Raw genomic sequence first — 23,704 nt, 5'->3', positions numbered from 1 at the left:
AGGGTGAAAAATAGCTTTTAAAAAAGTGAACTCAGCTGGCCAGCGCACGCATGCGCGCTGGCCAGCTGACAGGGCAGCGCCTCGCGTGCCCTGACAAATGGCTCCACGTGCCACTTGTGGCACGCGTGCCATAGGTTCGCCATCACTGCCCTATACCGTTTCAGACAAATAGCTATCCAACATCTTCTTAAAGACTTCCAGTGTTGGGGGATTCACAACTTCTGGAGGCAAGTTGTTCCACTGATTAATTGTTCTAACTGTCAGGAAATTTCTCCTCAGTTCTAACTTATTGCAATCTATCAAAGTTAATACAAAAGTGTTCCTTTTTTTTCTAGTTTTAATTTTGGTTTCGTAGGAAATGGCAATAACTATGTTCAAAGCTTCCAAATCTTTTATCAGATATAATTACTTGGACTTTCAAGATTGTAAGTTCTTCATATTTCATATATGCCCCTTTCCAAACGCTAGAAAATCTGCAGTCCATCTGTTTAGACATTGACTGAAGTTTCACCATAAATTCAAAGGTTGCTCTTCTCTTCAAGACAGCCCTACATCTGGGGCTAATATTTCTGTATTTCTGTATATTAGTGTTGAGATATAGTGCTTAACTTCATTCAGCTTTCCTGCTTCTCCAGTATTTGGAGTGGAGCTCTTTGCTCAGCGTGACTGAGTAGTAACCATCTTCCTGACTTTATACGTCATGTCTTTGAAATAATGTAATATAAAGGTTGTTAATGCAAATTGTGGAAGTTTTGGGATTAATTGTGCAACATTCATCAAGGTCCAAGTGAAATGAAAGAAATCAACCATCAAACCAGAAGTCAGTAACAGCCACCATGAGTACTATGCTGCCACCCAGACAACATTTTATGTAAATGGTATAAATCAGTCTACATTTGGACAATCTGACAGATATTCCTATGCCCAAGCCACTTTAATGTTTAACATTTAAGCCTGCCACCACAACTGCAGGTAGTTCTCGACTTACAACAGTTCATTTAGTGACTATTCAAAGTTACAGCATTGAAAATAGTGACTTACGACCATTTTTCACACTTATGACCATTGTGGCATCCCCCATGGTAAAAATTCTTACACTTGGCAATTGACTCATATTTATGATGGTTGCAGTGTCCCGGGGTCTTGTGATCGATCACTTTTTGCGATCTTTTGACAAGCAAAGTCAATGGGGAAGCCAGATTCACTTAACAACTGTGTTACTAACTTAACATCTGCAGTAATTCACTTATCAACTTTGGCAAGAAAAATCGTAAAAGGGAGCAAAACTCACTTAACAACTGTCTCACATAGCAACAGAAATTTATGGCTCAATTGTGGTCATTAAATCAAGGACTACTGTATTGGTATAAAAATATAGGCTTTAGAATATGTAGGACACAACTAAAGCAAATTTAGAAATAAAGCAAATTTAATAAATAAGAGTTTCTCCCAATGAAAGACAATAAAAGTTTGTGTTTAAAAAAAACATTAACAGCAGGTTCTTGACTCTGAAAGCAGAGCATTAATGATTCCACACAAGTATCTTTCATTCAGCACTGTCCTTTGAATAGCTCAACAATCAGAGTTTGTATTACACAATTACTACATTTCCTAATGGCCTCAGATGAATCTGTTTTACTCCTAAGCTTCCTAATATGCCATACTTGGCATTAAAGGGATTGGAAAATTTATAATTATAAATCCCAGATTTTAGTCACATTCTGTAAGTTAGCTGCTCTGAAGTATATTGGTTCAAAAACTGTTGATCTATGATGCAACATTTCACCCAACTGAATATTACAAACCAACAGGCCAGAGGTTTTATAATAGCAATATATACTGCTTGATAGCCCCCTCTAAGCCATTTACAGAGTCAGGATATTGCCCCCATACAGATATTCTGCAAAATATAATCTCTGAGGACATCAAATTAGCCCAATCCAATAGTACTACAACTGTCAAAATTGTTGCCTGCTATCTCAAGACTATTCTTTAAATTAAGATGAATATAGGAAAATATCACACATTAAACCTACCATTCTTTTCACAAATATAGTACTTCTTTGACCTGAACAGAATTTACATGGTAGAATTTTAAATCCTTTTGAAAACAGAAATTTCCATGACAAGAATATCATTTCAGCAATCTTGTTTTTCTCTAAACAAAGCAAATAATGGTAGAATCATACAAAGCTCCTAATTACCTTCTGTTTCAGTCACTTATGTCTTTGGGACACAATGAAACTTAAATTTAGAGTTGCTAATTTAAGCCTATCTAAAATTGGTCCTATTTTGTGGACAAAGTTGTATCATAGTGCTGCTGGCACAAAACACAAAGCCATATGTACTAAACTCGGTCCGTCTGCTTGACTTGCATGTTTGCCTTAACCTTAAATAACTCAAAGTTCTCTTTCCAATACTTCTCTTTGGCTCCCTCACTCACGGAAAGTGGATTAATCACATCTGCAGCTTCTTGGAGAAATGAGGGATGTTCTTTTGGAGTATGAGCCCCCCTGGTGTTTCAACCACTGTCTCCGAAGGAATGGAATGAAATCACCAGGATTCTTTACTAACAGAAGTGAGAGATTTGTTTGTGCTGTTATTTTGCAGCTATACAGATAGTCCTCAAATTACGATAATTGGAACCACGACTGTCATCACTAACCAATACTGTCATAAAGCAGGTAATTTATATCCCTTCTTCTTCTTGTGCCATACCCTTCATCGGACAGTGGCGATCATGTTGGCAATCCAGGCAGGTTGCTATTGTAATGCTAAATTGCATGATGATCATTAAGCAGAAAGCAGTGGGAGCCCTAGATAAGTGCTGTGGTCCACCAGTGGAGCTAGCAGATTCGGACAGTGAGGAGATTGGGGAAGAACACGGGGCCAGTCCTGGAGTCTGGGGAAGGCTCTGATGCGGGCTCTGTGTTGGAGACAGAGAAGGGGCCAGAGCTGTATGCTAGTTATCAGCTACCTTCAGAGACAGACATCAGTGAGGCAGACAAACAGCTGGAGCCTGTTCCCAGTGTGCACATGCGCAGAGTTGCCAGACAAAGGGAACAGCTAAAGAACAGGAGTTGACTTGGGAATAAGGCCACAGGTGAACAATAAATGGCCCCTCCCAGAGGAAATAAAAGAGGAGTGAAAGGGGAGTGAAGTTTGCAGAAGACAATTAGTTCACTTAATTAGTTCATGACTCTCCAAGATTCCTTGCCAAGGTTTGCAGATATCAGCATGTCAGCTCTCTAAGCCAGGTAAGATCTATTGCTGTAAATCCTCCTTGAAAGACTTTGCTGGATGTGAATGAGCAGAATAGAATAACAGAGTTGAAAGGGACCTTGGAGGTCTTCTAGTCCAACACCCTGCCTACGCAGGAAATCCTACATTACTTCAGACAAATGGTTATCCAACATTTGTTTAAAAACTTCCAGTGTTGGGGCATTCACAACCTCCGGAGGCAAGTTGTTCCACTGATTAATTGTTCAAACTGCCAGGAAATTTCTCCTCAGTTCTAAGTTGCTTCTCTCCTTGATTAGTTTTCACCCATTGATTCTTGTTCTACCCTCAAGTGCTTTGGAGAATATGTGTGTGTGCTATACTTTCGCATCATGGGTTATCACAGAGTAGCTGATCTTAAACAATGGACCATTGATTTACAGCTGCAAACAGACCTACCCATTCTACCAAGGAATTCCTTCAGGAGAAACGCTACACACCTTCTCCAACCAGCAAGATACTTTAGCCATATAACAATTGTGCAATTTAGAAATACCTTATCACTGATTCTATTCAATGTCTTTCCAGAAGCTGTAACTGAAGGGAGATACCAAAAGATCCCTTTTGAATAGATTGTGTGCATGCCATGAAAGCATAACTGAAACAATGGAACATGTCATTTTGTATTGTTCTCCTCTACACTGACACTCGCCAGGAATTATTTCCATTCTTTGTTTTGTATACTGGCCATCTTGTTTTGTCTTCATTCACAGCAAAGTACCATTCTATAGTCTCTGCAGTAGGCCAAGATATCTCATCTAAACCTTAGTTATTTTAGAATATTTTTTCTTTATCCTAGTTTTGATTTTGTTTTATTTCCTATTTATGACCAAATAAAGATTTCCAATTCTGATTCTTAAAAGGAGCCCATCAATATGTCCATCGTGCAGAGTGGTCTTATTGGTGTGCTAAACTGCTGGATTCAAACAGGCTTACCTTTTTCTTAAACAGAAAAAAAAGATGTGGAAATGAGCAGAGTTCTTTTCCAAAGATGAAAACATTACATGCGGATGTCTGTCTGCTTAGGCTAGAGTTTCATGATTCTTATAAATCAGTAGTGCTGCATATTTATCTACTGCATATGAGGCAAACAGGGTCTGTCATCTTGTCCCAATTTACTTACTGTACAGGGTTGGAGGTGCAGAAGACTTCCAACTGTGATTGTCAGAATGCATCACAAATAAAAAATGTTAGTAAGGATCCACAGGACAGACTTTCATTTGTGAGCTCCTGTGTTTTTCTACTGCCGTCTTGCTTATCTTGATTAGGAATGCTAAGAGCGCTCTTTTTGAAAGCATTCAAATTTACTTTAAAGATAGTCCTCAATTTATGCCCACAATGGAGCCTCAAATTTTGGTTGCAAGTCATTGCATATCCACTTTTACAAGTTGTTAAAAAAATCATTGCTATTAAGTGAATCGTGTAATCATTTAGTGAATCCAGCATATCCAATTGGTGGGTTTTTACCATTTTCTACTGGAAAATGGAAAAAAAATGTTGCAAATTGTATTCAAGTGGCGGTGGGACACAGGAATCAGTCAAATGCAAGCCAGTTGCCAAGTGCCCAAAATGCAAGTATGAAGGGGGAAGGTGTCGATGGGCAGAAGTTGTAACTTTGAGGATGGGTTGTAACTTTTCTTGAGTCCATCATTTATTTATTATTTACTAAGCGCTTATAGACCGCCCCCTCTCCCGAAAGGGATTCATGAGTTTGAATGGTCATTAAGAGACTAGTCATTAAGCAAGGACTACCTCTACTATAACTACCTGTAGTATAACTAGTCAGAATTTTTACAATGCTCAAATATTCTGAAAGGATTTATTCCACTATGCTGCAGGTGAAAAATTGAGAGTAGCTTATTTAAAACAAGCCAATGGTTATAGGCAAATAGATATATCAAGGAACAAGACATATCCTTGGCATCAATTAGGCAAACATATTTAATTCATCAACTTTACAGTACAAGGAAGCAATTTCTCTTTATGTACAGATGGAACTTGTATCAAAGTAAAACTACAGATGAAGACAAGGTTCTACTATTCTGCATATTCATCTGAAGATAATTAAGATGCCTGTATTAATGTTAAAAGTCTACATACTAATGGATTCATTACTTAATGAATTAATTAGCAATGGATTAATTTAGCATGGATTCATTGTTTTATTCGTTCTCAGTATATGTCACATAAAAGTAGACAATGAATTCTATAATATCCTCCAAAAGCAAATGTAAACTCTATAGAACACAGCTGTACTAATAAAAGGACAAGGGCCTAGAGCAGTGATAGCTAACCTTTTTGCCATCACGTGCCAAAAGCGGGAGCAGCACATGGGGGTCTATGCACACTTGACCTCCACCCTCCCACTTTTGGCGCACGATGGACCTGTTTTTTGCCTTCCCAGGTTCCAGAGGCTTTCTAGGAGACTGGGGAGGGTGAAAACGGCCTCCCCCCCCTCCGAGGCCCTCTGGAGGCTTCAGGCAGCTTCCCTGAAGCATCCGGAGTGCGAAAAACAGCCCTACAGGCAACCTGGAAGTCCATTCCTGAACTTCCGGTTTGCGCGTTGGGTTGTTTTTCGCCCTCCAGAAACTTCAGGGAAGCCTCCAGGGGGGCAAAAACGGCTGAAAATGTGCACTGGAGCTGACAGGGCAACGCCTCACGTGCCCTAACAAATGATTCCGCGTGCCACCTGTGGCATGCGTGCCATAGGTTCACCATCATGGGCCTAGAGGCAACCCTTCTCTGTACCATACAACAGTTTGCCTCCAGAGATAGCTCTGGCATCCTTGGGTTTGGTTTTCCATTAAACAGTTAAATTTTATTGTTTCTCAATGAGTGGTTATGGCTCGATTTATATACCGTTTCCCTGAAAATAAGACCTCCCCGGATAATAAGCCCAATGGGCTTTTGATGCGTTAAAATAAGCCCTCCCCCCAAAATATTGCAACACAGCAGCTGCCATGAGGTGACCACACTCTCTGCCTCCTGCACCTCAAAAATAATAAGATCTCCCCAAAAATAAGGCAAAGTGCTTATTTCAGGGGTTAAAAGAAAATAAGACCATCTTATTTTGGGGGAAACCCGCATGAGGTCTTGACTAGGTGGGCAAATTACTTTCTAGTGTTATGTGAGAGAAGAGGGAGGGGGGAGGAAGAGTAAGAGGAGGGGGAGGAATGAATATGAGTAACTGTGTTTACCCTACATGTATTTCAAATGTGGAGCAAGCCACTTACAGCAACTCATAACCAAGAAACCAACGTTCTCACAAAGATTCTGAGTAGGCAGGCTTATCGCATGGAAAAAAATGGAATTAGGCTATGTTGTGGCCCAACAGCAGCCAGCTGAGCTGTTGGTGGAATCTGACAGTGATGAACACTATGGGACTGCCCTGGAGGCTGAGGAAGACTCTGGGGGGTGTTCGGAGTCAGAGCAGGAACTAGAAAGGCCTGTTGGCCACCAGATGGCATGAGTCAGGGAGCAGTGAGGAAGAACAGAGGGAGGCTGTCCCTGACCTACGTATGCGTAGGGCTGAGGGAGCAGCTTTGGAAAAAGGCTCACAGAAGGAAATAGGAACAGGTGGGTACTGATTGGCGCCTCCCAGAGAGCTTATAGGTGGGGCGATGGGAGGGCAATTTTGCAGGAAACAAGTTTACTAATCCAGGCGTAGAGAAAGATTGGGAGAATTTCGTGAGTTCAAGCCTTGTATTCATAGAGATAATTTTCTGGGCTCCTAGCCAAGGGGTTGCTTATCTCCCTCCTTAGTTATGGCAGACAGCCAACTCTGTGTCAGTATATATTAGAGGCTTGGAACAGAACAGGCTACCAAATCTTAAAACTGAATTCAACAGGGAGTATATTAAAGTAAGCCTCCCTATTTCACGGGGGTCCTTTTAATATTTAATACTAGAAAAAAGGCCCATCTGTTCTTGTTCTGCGGTATTTTGGAATGCCCATTTTTGTGCAGAAAATTCCATCATGGTGCAAACAGTGGCAAGAAGATATGAGACATGCTTATTTTATTGAAGTTGCTTTGTAATACAAAAGATAAAAGGCTTTGGATAAGAAATATTTTTGCTTTTATGTTTCTTTCAGAAATTTCCTTATAATTTCATAAAGTAAAGCAAGAGTCAACAGATACATATACACATGCACATCATTTAAATATTGATCAGGGATAGTGAAGTGTAGCTAATCACAGAACTGAAACATAAAATTCAATACTGTTAACAATTGCTGTTATGCTATTTTAGTATGGTCTCACTGACTGCAATGTTTCTTTATGGATATACAGGTAGTATGACTTACAACAGTTCATTTAGTGACCAGTTACAACAGCACTGAAAAGTGACTTATAACCATTTTTCACACTTACGACTGTTCCAGCATCCCCATGATCAAAATTCAGATGCGCGGCAAGTGGTTAATATATATGGTTGCATTGTCCCAGGGTCATGACCCCTGATAGGTAAAATAAGTGAGGAAGCTAGATTCGCTTAACAACTGTTACTATCTTAATAACTGCAGCAATTCACTTAACTGTGGCAAGAAGTGTCATAAAGTGAGGCAAAATTCACTTAACAACTGTCTTGCTTAGCAACAGAAATACTGGGCTCAATCGTGGTCATAATTCCAGCACTACCTGTATGTTTTTTATTTGAGTTCTGCCTGAAGCAAAAGGAAAATTTAGTAAATAAATCTTAAAACTGAAACTAGAACTAGAGAATGAAAATAATTACTTTCAAATTTAAGAGCTCTAAAATGGTTTTTAAAAATTAAATCACGTTAAACAAAAGATAAAATTGACATCATTGTATAGTGTTATAGTAATAACTGATGGTAACTGGACTTTTGAAAACTATGCAGAATTTTTGTTGAAAAATAAAGCACCATGGAAACCTGGAAAACAGCATCAAAGCAGCTGACCCATTTTTAAATATCTCAGAAAAAATTCAAAGGATTAACAGGCCTTTATTTAAAATTAGTGAAATGTGGTTTACATCATTTTTTAAAGGAATCTAGGAGCACCCTTTATAGATGATTTCATATGTATGTGTATGTATGTATGTATGTATGTATGTATGTATGTATGTATGTATGTATGTGTACATACCTAACAGAGTTGAAATGGTCAGCTACAATATAAAATACTATACTGGTCCATTTTGGCTATAGTTTTATGATCTGGCATGTTCAATTCCAGTTTAACTATAGTGGCATGAGGTTAATTTCCGTACATTGCAGGTTAAACCTTCTAGATAAACCTCCTAGATGTTATTTTTTTTTAAAAGGATAAATCTTCTAGGCAACCAGTTTAATTTAAGGTTGTTGTATTATTTACATAATGGTCAAAACTTGAGTTTATTCATTTTAATTTGTACCTTGAAAACCTTTGATTCCTGAGAAGCTGGAGTAGCTCTTCCTTTTCTTCTGCTTTTTTAACAAGATTATTGTGTAATAACTGAAGGTTTTTAACCATAGCATATACAATCCGTACAGAATCATAGCCACGTCTTCTACTGTACCTGATAAACATTTTTGATACAACATATTCATGCTTAGAAGTGTGTGAGTATATGTGTGTGTGTGCATATATAAGTATACACACAATCTTGTTAATATATTTTTTAAAGTGAATGCATGAATGCATATAGTTGTGCAAACATACTTGTAAAAGCTTCCAAATTTCAAGATAAGTCAATTGTTTTTTAAATTGTTATCTTCATGGACCACATCTACAATTTAAAGGAAATCCTACATCAATACAGAATTTCTCTTCCTTTACATTGGAAAACTGAAAAATACTCCTGATTCATGAACTGCAGATTTTATAATATTTGTCTAATTTTCTTATCTATTCATCTTATTTCTATCTAGGAATTTTCAAACAGTGAATACATTGTATAAAATCAAATATGACTTTTCATTAAAAATAGAATTTTCACTTTCCAAGAGTCCCTGCTTAATATTAGAAAAACTGAGAAACTAAGCTCTCAAACAGCTCCACTGCTACTAAAGACAGAACTTTTAAGCTATCAGTTATAGTTACATTTCACTTCACATTGGAAACTGTACTTAGTCATTAGTACAACAGGTGTGCATAGGTGTGTATCCTTCTGTCAGTGATCGTGTTATGGTGAAGATTAACAGATAATTGAATGAAATGCAGTTGTAGAGGTATAAAATCATCACCTTCTTGCTATGGATATACCTGCTTCAGTTATTAATTCCTTTTGGATGAACTCATTTCAGTTTTTTGTAGTTGCAATTTGCACATTTCAAAGTTTACCTGGGGAAATTTCTTCCATCAGTTACCATTTATAGCATAGGTTTTTCACAAAATATCAAAACTGCTGCAGAGCATTACAATTTAACAGAAACAAGTATTGTTTTCCAACTTTATGTAATTCATTATGCTCAAGTGGAGTATTTGGTTACAGAAGTTTAGATTTTTAAACCTGAAAACATTTATATTAGATTCTAAATGGCAACATTCCTTGTTATTATTTTAAAAAATAAAAATGGGACAAACTTTATAAATGCAAATTGAGTGACAATTGTTTGCAGAATACTGAAGAAAATACCAAATTCCTTTTATGTTCAAGGAATTTAGATTTCAAAGAATGCAGTTTTGGACTCATGCATGCCTTCATTTTATTAATGCCTCTTGAACATAAACTCTTAGTAGAAAATCTGCATCCTTGTAAAGACAAAGTTTAAGAAAGGTTGAAATCTCAAAACACAGTAAGGATGTAAGAATAGTCAATACAAAATAGATTTATAAATGCAGAAAAGTGATTTAACATGAACTACTGCATGCTTCCATATGGACACCAAAATGAAAAAAGCATAAACAAGGAACATGACTACCTTAAGGTACACTGGCTCATGAATCTTTCTACATATTAACATGAAAAAAAAATCAAGCATACCTTAAGGACACCAAATCATACTCGGATTTGGTCAGACTCTTTTGCCTCCATGATTTTTCTGTTGATCCAATCCAAATGCTACGAAGTTTATAACTGTACTTCTCAGAACTCTTTTCTCTCCTTACTTTACATGTAACCTCAGCAGATTAAGCTACTGCTGTCCCAACCCACGCTATTTATGAGTGCCGCATCCTTCTATCTTGGTTTTTATGCACTTGTGTTTTTATCAGTTGTCAAGGAAACACCAGATTTCTACTACTGCAGCTCTGTGTTTAGATCAGTTATGGTAAAGACAATATCATCTTGAAATGTAGAGGTAACTCATCTAATTTGCCTAATAGTCTTGAGATCATATTTTTTTGCCACATCCACCTTTTTTTCAAAAAATAATTTTGTTATTAGACATCTAAATTTAGAGAAAAGGTAGCTTTAACCTGTATATTGTATTTCAACATAAGTGTTATTACTCCCAAGAAATGGATAACTTGTAACTGCTCATATTCTCCATGGCAGCCATTTTGTGAAAATTACCGGATGTTTTGTCATTATTTCACATATTTTTACCAGCCCCAAAAGACTTCTAAGTTTGGGCTTCACTTGAAAAACCAAGCTGTCCAATCCTACCCACCACTACCATCCAACAGCATTTACTTTTTAAAGATGCGTCATTTACCAGTCAACATCTGCTCACATGCTAACCAAAGAGAAACAGGAGGGCGGGGGGGAGGATAACCCCCTAACTGTAGCATTATTGCAAAAATTATGGATAAAAAAAATAAATGAGCCTTAAACTGAGCAAATAACCATGAGTAAACAATGGCCATTGTGCCGAGCCTTCTATTGTAAAAAATATAGACAAGCAATAAGCTTTTTAAAAGCTAACTGTAGGAAGAACACTGGAAGGAAGCTACCTTGTTATTTTGTTACGTCACAGATTAAGCAAACAAAATATATAATTCCTGATTCTATTTCTAAAATCTCTAGTCCAGAAATAGGACAAGAAAATCTCATTAAGTACCCAAAGTATACTCTACCTAAATTTGGAGACTATGTATTTTTTATGCTGCATATTACTTTTATAAGTAATATATTGAGGTAGTAGAATCAATAGCTTTGGCAGTCATTTTAGCCAACTGTGCTGTTTATAAGATGCAGAAGATATTGAAGATATAGCAGTCTGAACTTTTAACAAATGTCTTGAGAACTAATCTAGAACTAAAGAGAAATTTCCTGACAGTTAAGATTACATTAATTGTATCAGGAGAATGACTTGTCTCCAGAAGTTGGGGGTGCTTCAACAGGTTTTTAAGGAGAGATGGGACAACCACTTGTCTGAAACAGTATAGGGCAGGGGTGTCAAACTTGTGCTGTAACACGATTTATTGTGACTTTTTCCCCCCTTTGCTAAATCAGGGTGGGCGTGGCCAGCACGACACATCCAGGCTGCGAGTTTGACAGCCCTGGTATAGGGTCCCCTGCTTGAGCAGGTTGGGCTAGAAGACCTCCAAGGTCATTTCCAACTCAGTTATTCTATTATTTACTGCAAAACTGAGGAACTATGACTGAATGCACTTTCTTGCACAGCATAAAGTGTTGTGTTTCCTTGAGCACTCAGCTGTATAACGATGCTTTTTTAGTAGCTCTCCATGTCAGCCAGCTGCATTTTGTTAAAGTACAACAAAGTTGTTCTACACTTTACATGCTAAATATACTTAAAGAGCAATAAGGATATAAGCTTCTGAGAGCAGAACTCTTTCAATGCAGCTACTTCAAAGAACTTATGATTCACCTGCCAATGGGCTATTCATGTCAGTTAAACTACTATGAGCATATTCAGATATTTTTGTTTTACTCAAAGTAAAATCCATTGCCATAAGAAGTTGTGGTTATGATTACTAATTTACATACTTTACAGAAGCATCACACAAACATAACAGTAGACTATGTTTAATTTGTTAACAGATGTTCCAAAATAGTTACACAAAGAAAATATGGAGCACTTGGTCTAAATCGACAACTTACCAAGGAAAATAATTCTTTGCACAGGAAATCAATCACAATTTCTTTGATCTTCAAATAGTGATTTAACATATTTTAAATATTTTATTCCCAAAGTCCCTTGACTGAGTTCTAAGTTTGCAAAAGTACATTATTTCCCTGGAAACAAAAGATCACAGAAATCAGTGGAATTCACTGTTGAGTAGACATAAACAGAAATAAGCTTTATAATAATCTAGTATATTTCATTTTTAAATTTATCTTATACAAATATAGAATATTCCCATTTAAAGTTACATACCCTTGCACACAAAACAATTTTGAAATGGCTTACAGATAAATAACACACAAACATATAACAATTTTTAAATAAAAAGACAAAAATAAAAATGTTAAAAATATGTAGATTTTAAAAAAAAACTATTTAGAAGTAAATATAAAGCTTGGTTCCTTCTGTTTTTAAAGGCATGCCATTCTGGTTTTCCTGGCTGAAATACAAAAATTGTTTACTATTGCCTTCTTTTGCAATGTTTTTCCTATCCTAAAATGTGTTTAGAGCCTAGGATTTATTTCCTAATGGTCTCTCATTCAACATTAATCACGTCTCTTGTCATCAGTGCCCACACCCTCTAAAATAATACTGTTTCTAAAACTGCATCCTTTTCCGCAACCTGAATCTGTGTGCTATCAGCATTCCTATCCAAAACAATAGTAAAAAGGTAAATTATAAAATAAAATTTGGAAGGAAAATCTCAACATTTTCACCTGCTCGGTTATTTGTGAGAGGGATTTTGGAGTCCTAGTGGACTCCAATCACTTAAATATGTTCGAACAGTTGGAGGCTTCCTAAACAGAGGGATAGAATCAAGATCATGTGAAGTGTTAATACCATTTTATAATGCCTTGGTAAGGCCACACTTGGAATACTGCATTCAGTTTTGGTTGCCACGATGTAGAAAAGATGTGGGGACTCTAGAAAGAGTGCAGAGAAGAGCAACAAAGATAATTAGGGGACTGGAGACTAACACATATGAAGAACGGTTGCAGGAACTAGGTATGTCTAGCTTAAGAGAAAGAAGGACTAGGGGAGACATGATAGCAGTGTTCCAATATCTCAGGGGTTGCCACAAAGAAGAGGGAGTCAAGCTATTCTCCAAGGCACCTGAGGACAGAACAAGAAGCAATGGGTGGAAACTAATCAAGGAGAGAAGCAACTTAGAACTGAGGAGAAATTTCCTGACAGAACAAGTGGAACAATTGCCTCCAGAAGTTGTGAATGTTCCAACCCTGGAAGTTTTTAAGAAGTTGGGATGTCCATTTGTCTGAAATGGTGTAGGGTTTCCTGCCTAGGCAGGGGGTTGGACTAGACAACCTCCAAAATCCTTTCCAACTCTGCTATTCTATTCTATTCTATTATCCAGAACAAACGTTAAAAGTCAACCTCTGCATTCATAAAGCAGTCTTTAAACCTTTGATTCCCGTACATATCCTTAGGCCCCTCCCATATCAATCAGGTCAATACCATCCCAAGTTTATCGGGGGGGGGGGAGTGAACAAAACATCCCCTAACAAGGGAACGAATATCTAAAGGCAAGTTCCTATCAACCTACAGCTTCAGAAATGTCAAATATTCTCAATCCTACCTGCACCGAATACTTACTGAACAACGACACTTACACCGGGAGAGTCACTATTCTTCCTTTCCCTCCCCCTCCCCCAAAGGTATAGACATAGAACTGTCCATCACGGCCCACTGTGAGGTGAGGAAGCGTCACGGTCCAAATTCGCCTTTTTAAGCTTCAAAAGGCAGCAAAGATGGCGGCGGGCGATTGAGCGCCAAATTCCCTCAGCGCCTGCGCGGAGGATCCGCCGGCGCGTGGCGCCGCCGCGCCTTTTAACATTTTACTCCCCCCCCCCTCCCCATTACTACTTTCTACCCACCGCGGCGTGGAATGAACCACCATGCGGCTGACCGTGCGAGGTCAGAGAGCTGTGGCGCTGCTGCATTTCATCTGCTTACTCTGGGCGACCTTCGCCGTGACTCAAAATTTGGGGTTGCCCAAGTCGGTCCGGAAAGTACACGACGACAGTTATGGCGGCCAATGGAAATACCTGACCTTCCTCAACCAGGTGGGCGCGCGCAACGGAAAGCGCGCTGCGCTTGCCCAAATCAGTCTTAGCCCCCTTCGCGCTTAGCGGAGGAGGGGCTTTGGGGAAGGCGAGCCAATGAGAGCAAGGCTAGGCGGGGTGAGAGGAGCGCGAGCTTATCTTAAACGAGTCAGTTTAGTACAGGTGAAGCCAAATCCTGGGGCATCCTTTCTTTCGATCTGCTTTTGGATCGTAATGGAGGATGACCATTACGTCTCAATCTGACGAGAGTTGGGCTACCAAATTCCCAGCCGACGGCCGTTCTGGCTGGGAATTCTGGAAAGGGCAGCCCAGAACATGGGGAAGTTAAGAGGCAGAGCGAAGAATATAATCAGTCTTCCCCTGCCTGGTGTCCTTAGAAATAACGAAAGGTATAAGTCCCAGCACAACTCTGAATGTTGGCAGCCAATAATGACTGGGAATTTTGCGAGAGGTTTTTTTTTTTTTAGCAATACTGAGGAGTGGAATAAAAACTCAGGTTGAATTCCATTTTATTGCACTTACAAGTAAACGTTTGAGTTTACTTTTATGTGTAATATTGTATTATTCTTTCATTCGTTGAGGTTTTGCGAGATCTGGTTTTTAGCAATATTGAATGATGTAGAGGTGTAGAATAAACAGTCCGGTTGGATTCATTTCTATTGCACTTATAAGTAAACGTTTGAGTTTATTTTTATGTGTCAAAATTGTATGGTTCTTTCATTCATTGAGGTTTTTTGAGAGGTGGTTTTTAGCAATACTGAATGATGTAGTGGTGTGGAATAAATATTCTGGTTGGATTTATTTGTATTGCACTTAGAAGTAAGCATTTGGGTTTACTTGTATGTGAAATGTTGTATTGATTCTTTATTGATGTCCTTGGTACCTATCCCTTAACATTCTTAATTGATTTTTTTTCATATTGTGCTATTGTGCTCTTAGTGACTAATAGTATGTGTGTTAGAAGAACTTATTATGTTACCATGGCTCCTTATCTCTCTGCTCCTAAAATCAGCCTGCCACAATAACCATTGGGATCTTGGCTCAACTTACCTATACATAAAAACTGCTGCCTTGCATTTCCAGAAAAAGTTTCTGCAGGATTTACAAACCATGATGGGTATCGAGGTCTTCCTTTGTGGCTAAATCAGTAGTTGTAAAGCAATTATTTCTCTAATATGGATCCTCTGCTAAATTCTCAGATCGCCTTTGATCAACATAAAAACTAGGTAAACTTACGGCTTTTTCCTTGGTGATTTTGGGTGCGAGAGACCAGAGACTCATTGGAACCTGCTGGCTTGCAACTATAAATTGTTGATCCCCTTCAGTTGTTGCTGAGTAACTTATAGAATAGAATAGAACTCTTTATTGGCCAAGTGTGATTGGACACACAAGGAATTTGTCTTTGGTGCAAATGCTGTCAGTGTACATTAAAGAAAAAGAAAAATAGAATACATTCATCAAGAATCATAAGATACAACACTTAGAGATAGTTATAGGTTACTAATAAGCAATCAAATTATACTAGGAAACAAATAAAACAATATAAATAGTAAAGATACAAGCAATGTGATTATAGCCATAAGTGGAAAAAGAGATAGGCACTAGGAAGGAAGAGAAGAATAATAGTAATACAGTCTTAGATAATTTGCCAGTGTTCTGGGAATTAGTTGTTAAGCAGAGTGACGGCATTTGGGGAAAAAACTGTCCTTGTGTCTAGTTGTTGTGGTGTGCAGTGCCTATAGCATCCTTTTGAGGGTAGAAGTTGAAACAATGTATGTCCAGGATGTGAGGGGTCAATAGATATTTTCACAGCCCTCTTTGATTTGTGCAATATACAGGTCCTCAATGGAAGGCAGGTTGGTAGCAATTGTTTTTTTCTGCAGTTCTAATTATCCATTGAAGTCCCTGTCTGTCTTGTTGGGTTGCAGAGCCAAATCAGACAGTTATAGAGGTGCAGGTGACAGTAACTCCTTCCTCTGTAGGAATTATTGTTTTGCCACCACATTGGAAATTCTACGAACTGCAATTCAAAATGTCAGCAAAGCATTAGGTGAGGAGTAATTGATTTAGATGTAGATTCACAGTTCTCACTTTTGAGATCTTTTCAAGTACCTGGTATAGTGTCCTGAAGAAATCTTGATTAAGGGACTTAGATATAATAGAAGAGAGAGAAAAATATCCCAAGTCATAGCTTTTAATTTCAAATATTATTCTTGGATTATAAATAATGGAAAGAAAATGTATGCTCCACCTTGAATATAACTTCTTTGAATTCATAGCTTCTACAGACATTGCTGTACTTATTGTGTTTCACAATTGATGCTGTAGCTCTGTTTGTCCCTTCCCAAGAAAAGAAAGTGTCATCTATAGTGCTGCCTGTTAGAGATTTCATCTTCTCTGCATATGTATTCCCTGTTGGCTTAGTAAGTAATTAAAATATCTGCTATTATTTAAATAACTCCATACTGTACTATAAGTCTATTAAATTGAATCAGATTTGCTTAAAGCAGAGGTAGGGAATGATGTCCCCTTTATGACTTGTGGACTTCAACTCCCAGAATTCCTGAGCACAGAACTTTTAGGAGTTGAAATCCACAAGTCATAAAAAGACCATCGTTCCCCCACTCCTGGCTTAAAGGGGCATGAGATTTTAGATGGTTTTCTTAAGAACCACATGATCCTTTCCATAATCACAGTAAACAAGTATATCAACTTGCTTACTGATAAAATCAACAAAAGCAACATTGATTTCTCAGTGGTAACCTCATCATAGTGGACTGCTTATTATTTATTTTGTCCTCCCGTATAGCAACATTTTTTTTTTTCCATTGTAGCATTTGCCTAAGAAAATTGGTGGTTTTGTTCTTTAAAGCAGTCATTAGAGAGCTTGGCCTGTTGAAGAACAGAAAACAGAAAGCAGTCAGTAAATGGTCAATTCTCATAATGAAGGGGCATAAACAAAGAGATGTGTGCAGAACTCAGTGCTAGCAAAAGAAACATTAAATTGGAAAAAGGTCTAGATTTGGCTTGGAAAAAACTTTTCAGAAAAAAAGTTCCCAAGTGCAGCTCTATAAGAGTTGGCTCAGAAGTTGGTGACTGCTCCATTCTATGACCCTGATTTTCTTCCTAGTTATGTGTCCCACAACACTGTATGTGCAGTTCCCCCTTTGCTGCCCAGTATTCGTGAATATACTACCACAGCACACAGGGAAGTCATAAACACACACACAACATGCTACTTACACAAAAGAAAATAAACCACCTATGGCCATTACTGCTAAAAGGGTTAGAAATAATTTTATTTCTTTTGTTATATACAGGTAGTCCTCGACTCATAACAGCTCATTTAGTGACCATTGAAAGTTACATCATCACTGAAAAAAGTGACGATTATTTTGCATACTTATAACCGCTGTAGCATCCCCATGGTATTGTGACCTACATTTGAATGCTGGACAACTGACTCACATTTATGACAGTTGCAGTATCCTGAAGTCATGTGATCCCGTTTTCTGACCTTCTGACAAGCAAAGTCAATGGGGAAATCACGTTCCCATTAACATCCGTGTTATTAATTTAACAACTGCAGTGATTCACTTAACAAATGTGGCAAGAAAAGTCGTAAAATGGGGCAACGCTTGCTGCACAAATTTCTCACTTCACAACATAAATTTCAAGTGCCCTTGGGCCCCTGACTCTCTCCCGAGCCCTAGGAAGGAAGCAATTGCAAACCATGTCTGAAAATGTTGCCAAAATTTGAGGACTTTCCCAAGCAATTGCCAGGAATCAGCACTGACTAAAAGGCATTAAAAATGAATAATATCTATAAAATACCTCTAGTATCAAGCAGTAAAGATATAATCATGCATAAAAAACAGCAAATAAAGTGGGATTTCCATTCAGGTAGGTAGGGACCGAAATACACATTGAGCAGTGTTCATTTATGGAGAGTCCTAAATTGGGGTTTTCAAGTGTTTTTAGGGAGTTAATTAAAAATAAATTCCTGATAGAAAAACAGGGCTCAGCTGATAAAAATGTGCAATGAAGTAAAACCTGTACACCTTATCATTTATTTCTGAAATTTTGTGTTAAATTTATTTGCATGTCACAAAATTGAAAGCTCTGAAAGTTATTGTCTCTGAAAGTTCCTCCACTTTTGTTTTAAAGTATAAAAAGTAACTTGATTTCCAGTGTACCAAAAATTATAATTTAAATTTTATAATTACTGTACTTGGGTGGTTAATGATTCAGTCAAGAAAATCAGTGTTCTGTGCCTATTTCTTTTCTTTAAAGGTTTCCTAGAAATGTCTTTTTTTTCCTCTCCTTCCTGGCATGGTTCTGGAAAAATTGCCTCTATATATCAGCTATTTGTATTTCAGATGAGAATTTGATTGGCAGCAATAACAGATTTAAAATGCAAATAAAATTTGACAGCAATTTTTATTAACATAGGAAGAAATGTTTAATGTTCTCATCCATCCTATTTTCTTTATTTTATTTTATTATGTAAAGCTACCTTTACATAACAAAATATGTTAGATATTACATAATATTTAATTTTGATTTTTTAAAAAAACAAAGGAAAGTTGATCTGAAATTGGGGAGAGGGCTTATAAATTAAACAACTAATAATTGATATGCTACCTGACTCCATTCGATTTTATAGGTGCAGATACAATTGTATGTTGCACTGCATGACCCAGAATATGTTTGAAGGTTCAGTTTTTAATCATGTTTATCTGGAGAAATTAAAACGATAATCATCTCATGTTCATACATGTACAAAGGCAGTTTGTCAGATGGTGACTACCAGATTTGTAAAAAAAATTCCAACATTTGAGGTTCTCATTAACGTTCAGATGTTTTCTCTTAGTTTGTAGCTGTTGCTTTTTGGGGCCTTTATGCCATTGACAGAGAACTAGTGTATCCTAAAGAGCTGGATGATATTAATCCGAATTGGCTTAATCACAGCATGGTAAGTATTTGAAGCTTAGGGTCTTCTTTTGGTAGGTGCAATTTGTTATGAATTATATGATCGATATTTTAAATGGCCGGTTGTATCTCAAGGACTATATGTGTTGACATAGGCTTTTCAAAAGAAACTCTATAACTTGACAGAATTTTCTGCTTTCCAAAAAAATACCTTGAAAGTGTTTTTCTTGCAATAATGTTGGAACAGAAGAGCAATAGCAATAAAATTCAGAACTATATACCACTTCACAGTGCTTTACAGCCCACTCTAAGCAGTTTACAGAGTCAGCATATTGCCCCAAACAATCTGGATCCTCATTTTACCAACCTTGGAAAGATGGAAGGCTGAGTCAATCTTGAGCCGGTCAGACTCGAACTCCAGGTTGTGAGCAGAGTTTGTCTGCAATATTGCATTCTAACCACTTGTGCCACCATGACTCCTAGTGGTCCAAAACCAGTATAAGAAGCAATACGACTGATTTTGTTTCCATACATATATTTTTATGTTCTCCTTTTGCTTTTTAGCACACTACTATCCTGCCACTGCTTTTCATAGAGCTAGTTATATGTCCACATAAGTATCCTCCTAGACAGAAAGGACTTTTGGGACTTGGTATCTTTGCAGCTGTATACCTATCATGGTAGGTATTCAATCTTGTTTGAGAAATGTATTTGAATTGAAAACTATTTTGTTCAGATGTTTCTTTTGTATTAACTGGAAGGAAAGGAGGAAGGGAAGGGAAGGAAGGGAAGGAGAGAGGAACAATTGCTTCTCTGAACAAGTGAATAATTCTTGTAGAATATTTAAAAATCACTATATACGTTTACAGGCAAAATTGCAACAGAAATATATGTGGATTCAATGCCACTTGTGTATCTGTCATAAACCCAGTATCTCAAACTCTCAGCCTATAGCATTTAGATATTGCTGAGTTCATCTCCAAGTAGTCCAAGTCCATCCTTCACTACAATAATGGAAGTTGGAAAATGTACTTCAGTAGTAGTATCTGGAAGATAACAGATTTGCCATTATGAAGTAGTCATTGTCAAACATTTTTTGTATCCTACTGATTTAAATTAGAAGGTTAAGAGCATTCACCCTGCCAACAAAAGTGTGTGTAGTCAAGGCCATGGTTTTCCCAGTTGCAATGTATGGCTGTGAAAGTTGGACCATAAGGAAGGCTGAGCGCCAAAGAATTGAGGCCTTTAAACTCTGGTGCTGGAGAAGACTCACACGAGTCCCTTGGACTGCAAGACGATCAAACCGGTCAGTCCTAGAGGAGATCAACCCTGACTGCTCTTTAGAAGGCCAGATCCTGAAGATGAAACTCAAATACTTTGTCCACCTAATGAGAAGGAAGGACTCACTGGAGAAGAGCCTTATGCGGGGAAAGATGGAGGGCAAAAGAAGAGGGGGACTATAGAGAATTAGGTCGCTGATGGAGTTACCGAAGCAGTTGGTGTGAGCTTAAGTGGACTCCAGGGGATGGTAGAGGACAGGAAGGCCTAGAGGAATGTTGTCCATGGAGTCACGATGGGTCAAGACACAACTTCGCAGCTAACGACAAAGCATTTCATTTTTCCTCATACAAACAGAGCTTTTCATAGGCCTAGGCTTAGCCTTGGAGATCACATTGTAGATTTTTTAATTAGCTTCATGTAATATTAAGTTTTGTATCTGTAAGAATTAGCCAACTGAAATATTTCCAGGCAACCTCCAAATAGGTGCAATATTTAACCTGTTTTAGCTTCTCGCATTTCATTCTGATGCTCTCTTGCTTTTTTTTTTTTTTTTTAGGATATTATGGATACATCATGTATCAGGGATTTGGGCTTATCCAGTTTTAGGAGTGCTTGACCTACTTGGAAAGGCGATGTTCATCGCTGTCGCTGTGGGCATAATGTTCATCTTCTATTTCCTCGGGGAGCACCTAACAAAATGCCTGTGGGGTAAATTATTCCCCTCCCCCCCCCCTTTTTTTTTTCTACATTTTCAGTGCCCCGTCTGCTTACACGTTTCCAGGATTTCATGTGTTCACGAGAGAAGCATTATTCAGTTTGTTTTTCATTAAGAAAAAACCTTGTAGCAGTCATAATGAATGCCAGGGCAATCCAAGGGGTTGGTTATCATCCCTGTAGTAGCCCTTCAAGACATAAGGTCTGATGACTCGAGGGGCTGCCTGTCTTTTATAGCTGCCCCCTGTGCCATCTGGCAATCAGCATGCTTTGGGCACCTTTGATTAAGTGAGGACATTTGACGGAACTCAAGAAATAGGCTTTCTCTGTCCTAGCAGTTGCCCTCTGAAATGACATCCTGTTAGAGTCTCTGCCTTAATCTTATTAGACAAGCACTTAAGACCGTGATGCCTAGCCTTTTTGGACCGGAGTGCTCAAAGCGTGTGGGCGCAAACCCCCAAAATGCAATGCGTGTACAAACACTGCACATATACCACGCATGCCAGGCAGAGACCCGAAGACCAGCTGGCCAGCAGGAGGCGCACACGCGTGCGTGGCAGAGCTGAACTGGGGCGACGGCTCACGTGCCATCAGAGAGGGTGCTGCATGCCACCTCTGGCAAGAGCGCCATAGGTTCGTCATCACACACTTAAGAGTTGCCCTTTTCCTAGACCAGTGATGGCAAACCTTTTGGGTCCAGCGTGTCAAAGGTGCAGAAAATGCCTATCTTGACTCTGTTGCTTTGTGTGTGTCTCTCACACATACCCGAACAAAAGAGATAAAATTCTGTTAACTCTATCATCTAGAATGCTAGATCACTCTGAACACCAGTGCCAAGACTGGGCCTGAAGTAACTTCCAAGGGGTGTGGAAGCTGCACGAGGGTGCACACCGGTGGGGGGTTCCTACCGGTTCGGACTGGTTCAGCCAGTTCCAGTGACCCAGACCTGCTATGCCCCCTCTCCGGTTCTCCGGGTGGCGCCATAGGCACCACCATATTGTTTTTTGCTTCTGTGCGTGCAGAACTATATTTATTCTACTGCGCATGCATGCGCGGCACAGCCATGAGCGAACCAGCAGCAATAAGTGCCAGAACCCACCCCTGGTGCACACCATTCTCATGTGACCCTCGCAGCCTCTGAAAATCAAGAAATGGTGCGTGCTTTCAAGAACATTAGTTAGTTAGGCATTAGACATTAGTCGGGCATTAGTGCATGCTGGCATGTCACCAAAACATCAGGGCATGTCACTTTTGACAGGTGTGCCGTACGTTCACCTTCCCTGTCCTAAACCTTGGACTAGAGTGGGTGACAGGCCCCTTGTGATCATGTGGTCGTTTCTCCAGACGCTCTTTTTGTACTACTGCATTTCGTCTAAATTTGTTTCAATTTTGTATATATGTACACCACCAAAAGTTCATAATTGATCTTGGGCAGCTTATTAATTTAATAACTTATTTTTTTTTAAAAAAAAAAAAGATGGGTTAAGGACTTTCAGCTACCTGAATATGAAGTGGTTTGGCTAACACCCCATCTTCAATTACACAGATTTCACTCTCCTGGCTCTCTCAAAATCGCCCTAAATTCAGTGTGCACTACTAGGACCTTGGAGAAGACCACATCCTTACCTAACTGTAAATGGTGCAACAGGTGACTATCACGGACAGAGTCCCCTCCTCCGAAGGGCTTTCTTTGGCGAGACCCCTTAGCATCCTCAGTGAATGTACTTAGAGGCCAGGCTTCCTTTTCTGGTAGGCATTTCATTTTTAATATTTTCACTAGTTTATGTACATATTTGTGACGTATAAAAGGGCCCCGTTTCTCACGAGCAGCTGAGCCAGCCAAATGCCGTCGCCCTTCTGTATTTCAGCAATTGGAAGAAGGAAAGAGGTTTAGCCATAAATTTGCAGGGATCTCCTCCATATATAAAGAGGGAAACGTGTCAGGAGGGCATTTGTATCTATGCCACAGTGACATAAACTATTAATGCTACGTTTATTTCATTTATTTATTTGTCAATTTTAAAGGTTTGCAGAATAGCCAAATAGTTTCACATTCTCTTTCTCTTTTATTCTCTACAGCAAGGCATAGAAAGAAGTCTATGTAGAGAAGACACCCCGCCCCCGAGAAAGACATCAGTTCATTAAAAGGGCAAGCTCCCCCAACGGAATACAGTGCAACTTGAACCTAGAAAACATTATTGATTTTATGGTTCTTAAGGTTTACAGGGGGTGGTGGTAACATTTTCTCAATCTCATCATTTGGAGCAGAAGTAAAGAATCTTAGAGTCCTCCAGATGTTGTTGATACACAGTTCCCAGCAATGCCAGTTACCGTGTCGTGGTTTCAAGAAATGGGATTTTTTTTTTAATCAACAGGAGTTTGGAAGACCACAAGCTCCCTATTTCTCAGTAAAAAGGCCATCCAAGTAGAAAGAGAAAAAT

At 38.6% G+C, this 23,704-nt stretch overlaps 2 protein-coding genes across 8 annotated transcripts in view; one reads left to right on the top strand and one right to left on the bottom strand.

Moving 5' to 3' along the window:
* The window catches only part of ZNF831 (zinc finger protein 831), a 73,168-nt gene extending 58,884 nt beyond the window's left edge, over window positions 1-14,284 (bottom strand). Inside the window, exons 1-2 of one of the 6 annotated variants that reach the window (XM_081948367.1) lie at window positions 14,148-14,284; window positions 12,231-12,365 (exon numbers count right to left, since the gene is read on the bottom strand). In XM_081948367.1, the coding sequence (XP_081804493.1) occupies window positions 12,231-12,299 (69 nt within the window). In that variant the 5' untranslated portion in view covers window positions 12,300-12,365; window positions 14,148-14,284. Of the gene's footprint in view, window positions 1-12,230; window positions 12,367-13,866; window positions 14,061-14,147 lie in introns of those variants that run through there. The other 5 variants (XM_081948368.1, XM_081948369.1, XM_081948372.1 and 2 more) reach the window with 5 other exon arrangements.
* Window positions 14,149-23,448, top strand: LOC309389718 (androgen-induced gene 1 protein-like). Of its 2 annotated transcripts, XM_081948403.1 has the most exons (7): window positions 14,149-14,336; window positions 16,616-16,759; window positions 19,210-19,311; window positions 19,833-19,948; window positions 21,106-21,257; window positions 22,810-23,012; window positions 23,343-23,448. In XM_081948403.1, exons 1-6 carry the CDS (start codon window positions 14,169-14,171, stop codon window positions 22,842-22,844), a joined length of 717 nt encoding a protein of 238 aa, XP_081804529.1. In that variant the 5' UTR covers window positions 14,149-14,168; the 3' UTR covers window positions 22,845-23,012; window positions 23,343-23,448. The 2 variants fall into 2 exon arrangements, with proteins under 2 accessions (XP_081804529.1, XP_081804528.1); XM_081948402.1 differs by lacking the exons at window positions 22,810-23,012; window positions 23,343-23,448 and having other exon boundaries at window positions 21,106-21,941.
* Window positions 23,449-23,704: the final 256 nt, after the last annotated feature.

The sequence above is a fragment of the Natrix helvetica genome (assembly GCF_964273705.1).
Source record: "Natrix helvetica genome assembly, chromosome: 3".
NCBI classification, from domain to species: Eukaryota; Metazoa; Chordata; class Lepidosauria; order Squamata; family Natricidae; genus Natrix; species Natrix helvetica.
Note: the sequence above shows the minus strand (reverse complement) of the source record. Positions and strands in the feature narration are given on the sequence as shown.

Coding starts and splice junctions, on each gene's coding strand:
- LOC309389718 (XM_081948402.1), top strand. CDS start 14,169: ATGCGGCTGACCGTGCGAGGTCAGAGAGCTGTGGCGCTGCTGCATTTC. Junction 19,312..19,832: donor ATTGGCTTAATCACAGCATG/GTAAGTATTTGA, acceptor TTTGCTTTTTAG/CACACTACTATCCTGCCACT. Junction 19,949..21,105: donor GCAGCTGTATACCTATCATG/GTAGGTATTCAA, acceptor TTTTTTTTTTAG/GATATTATGGATACATCATG.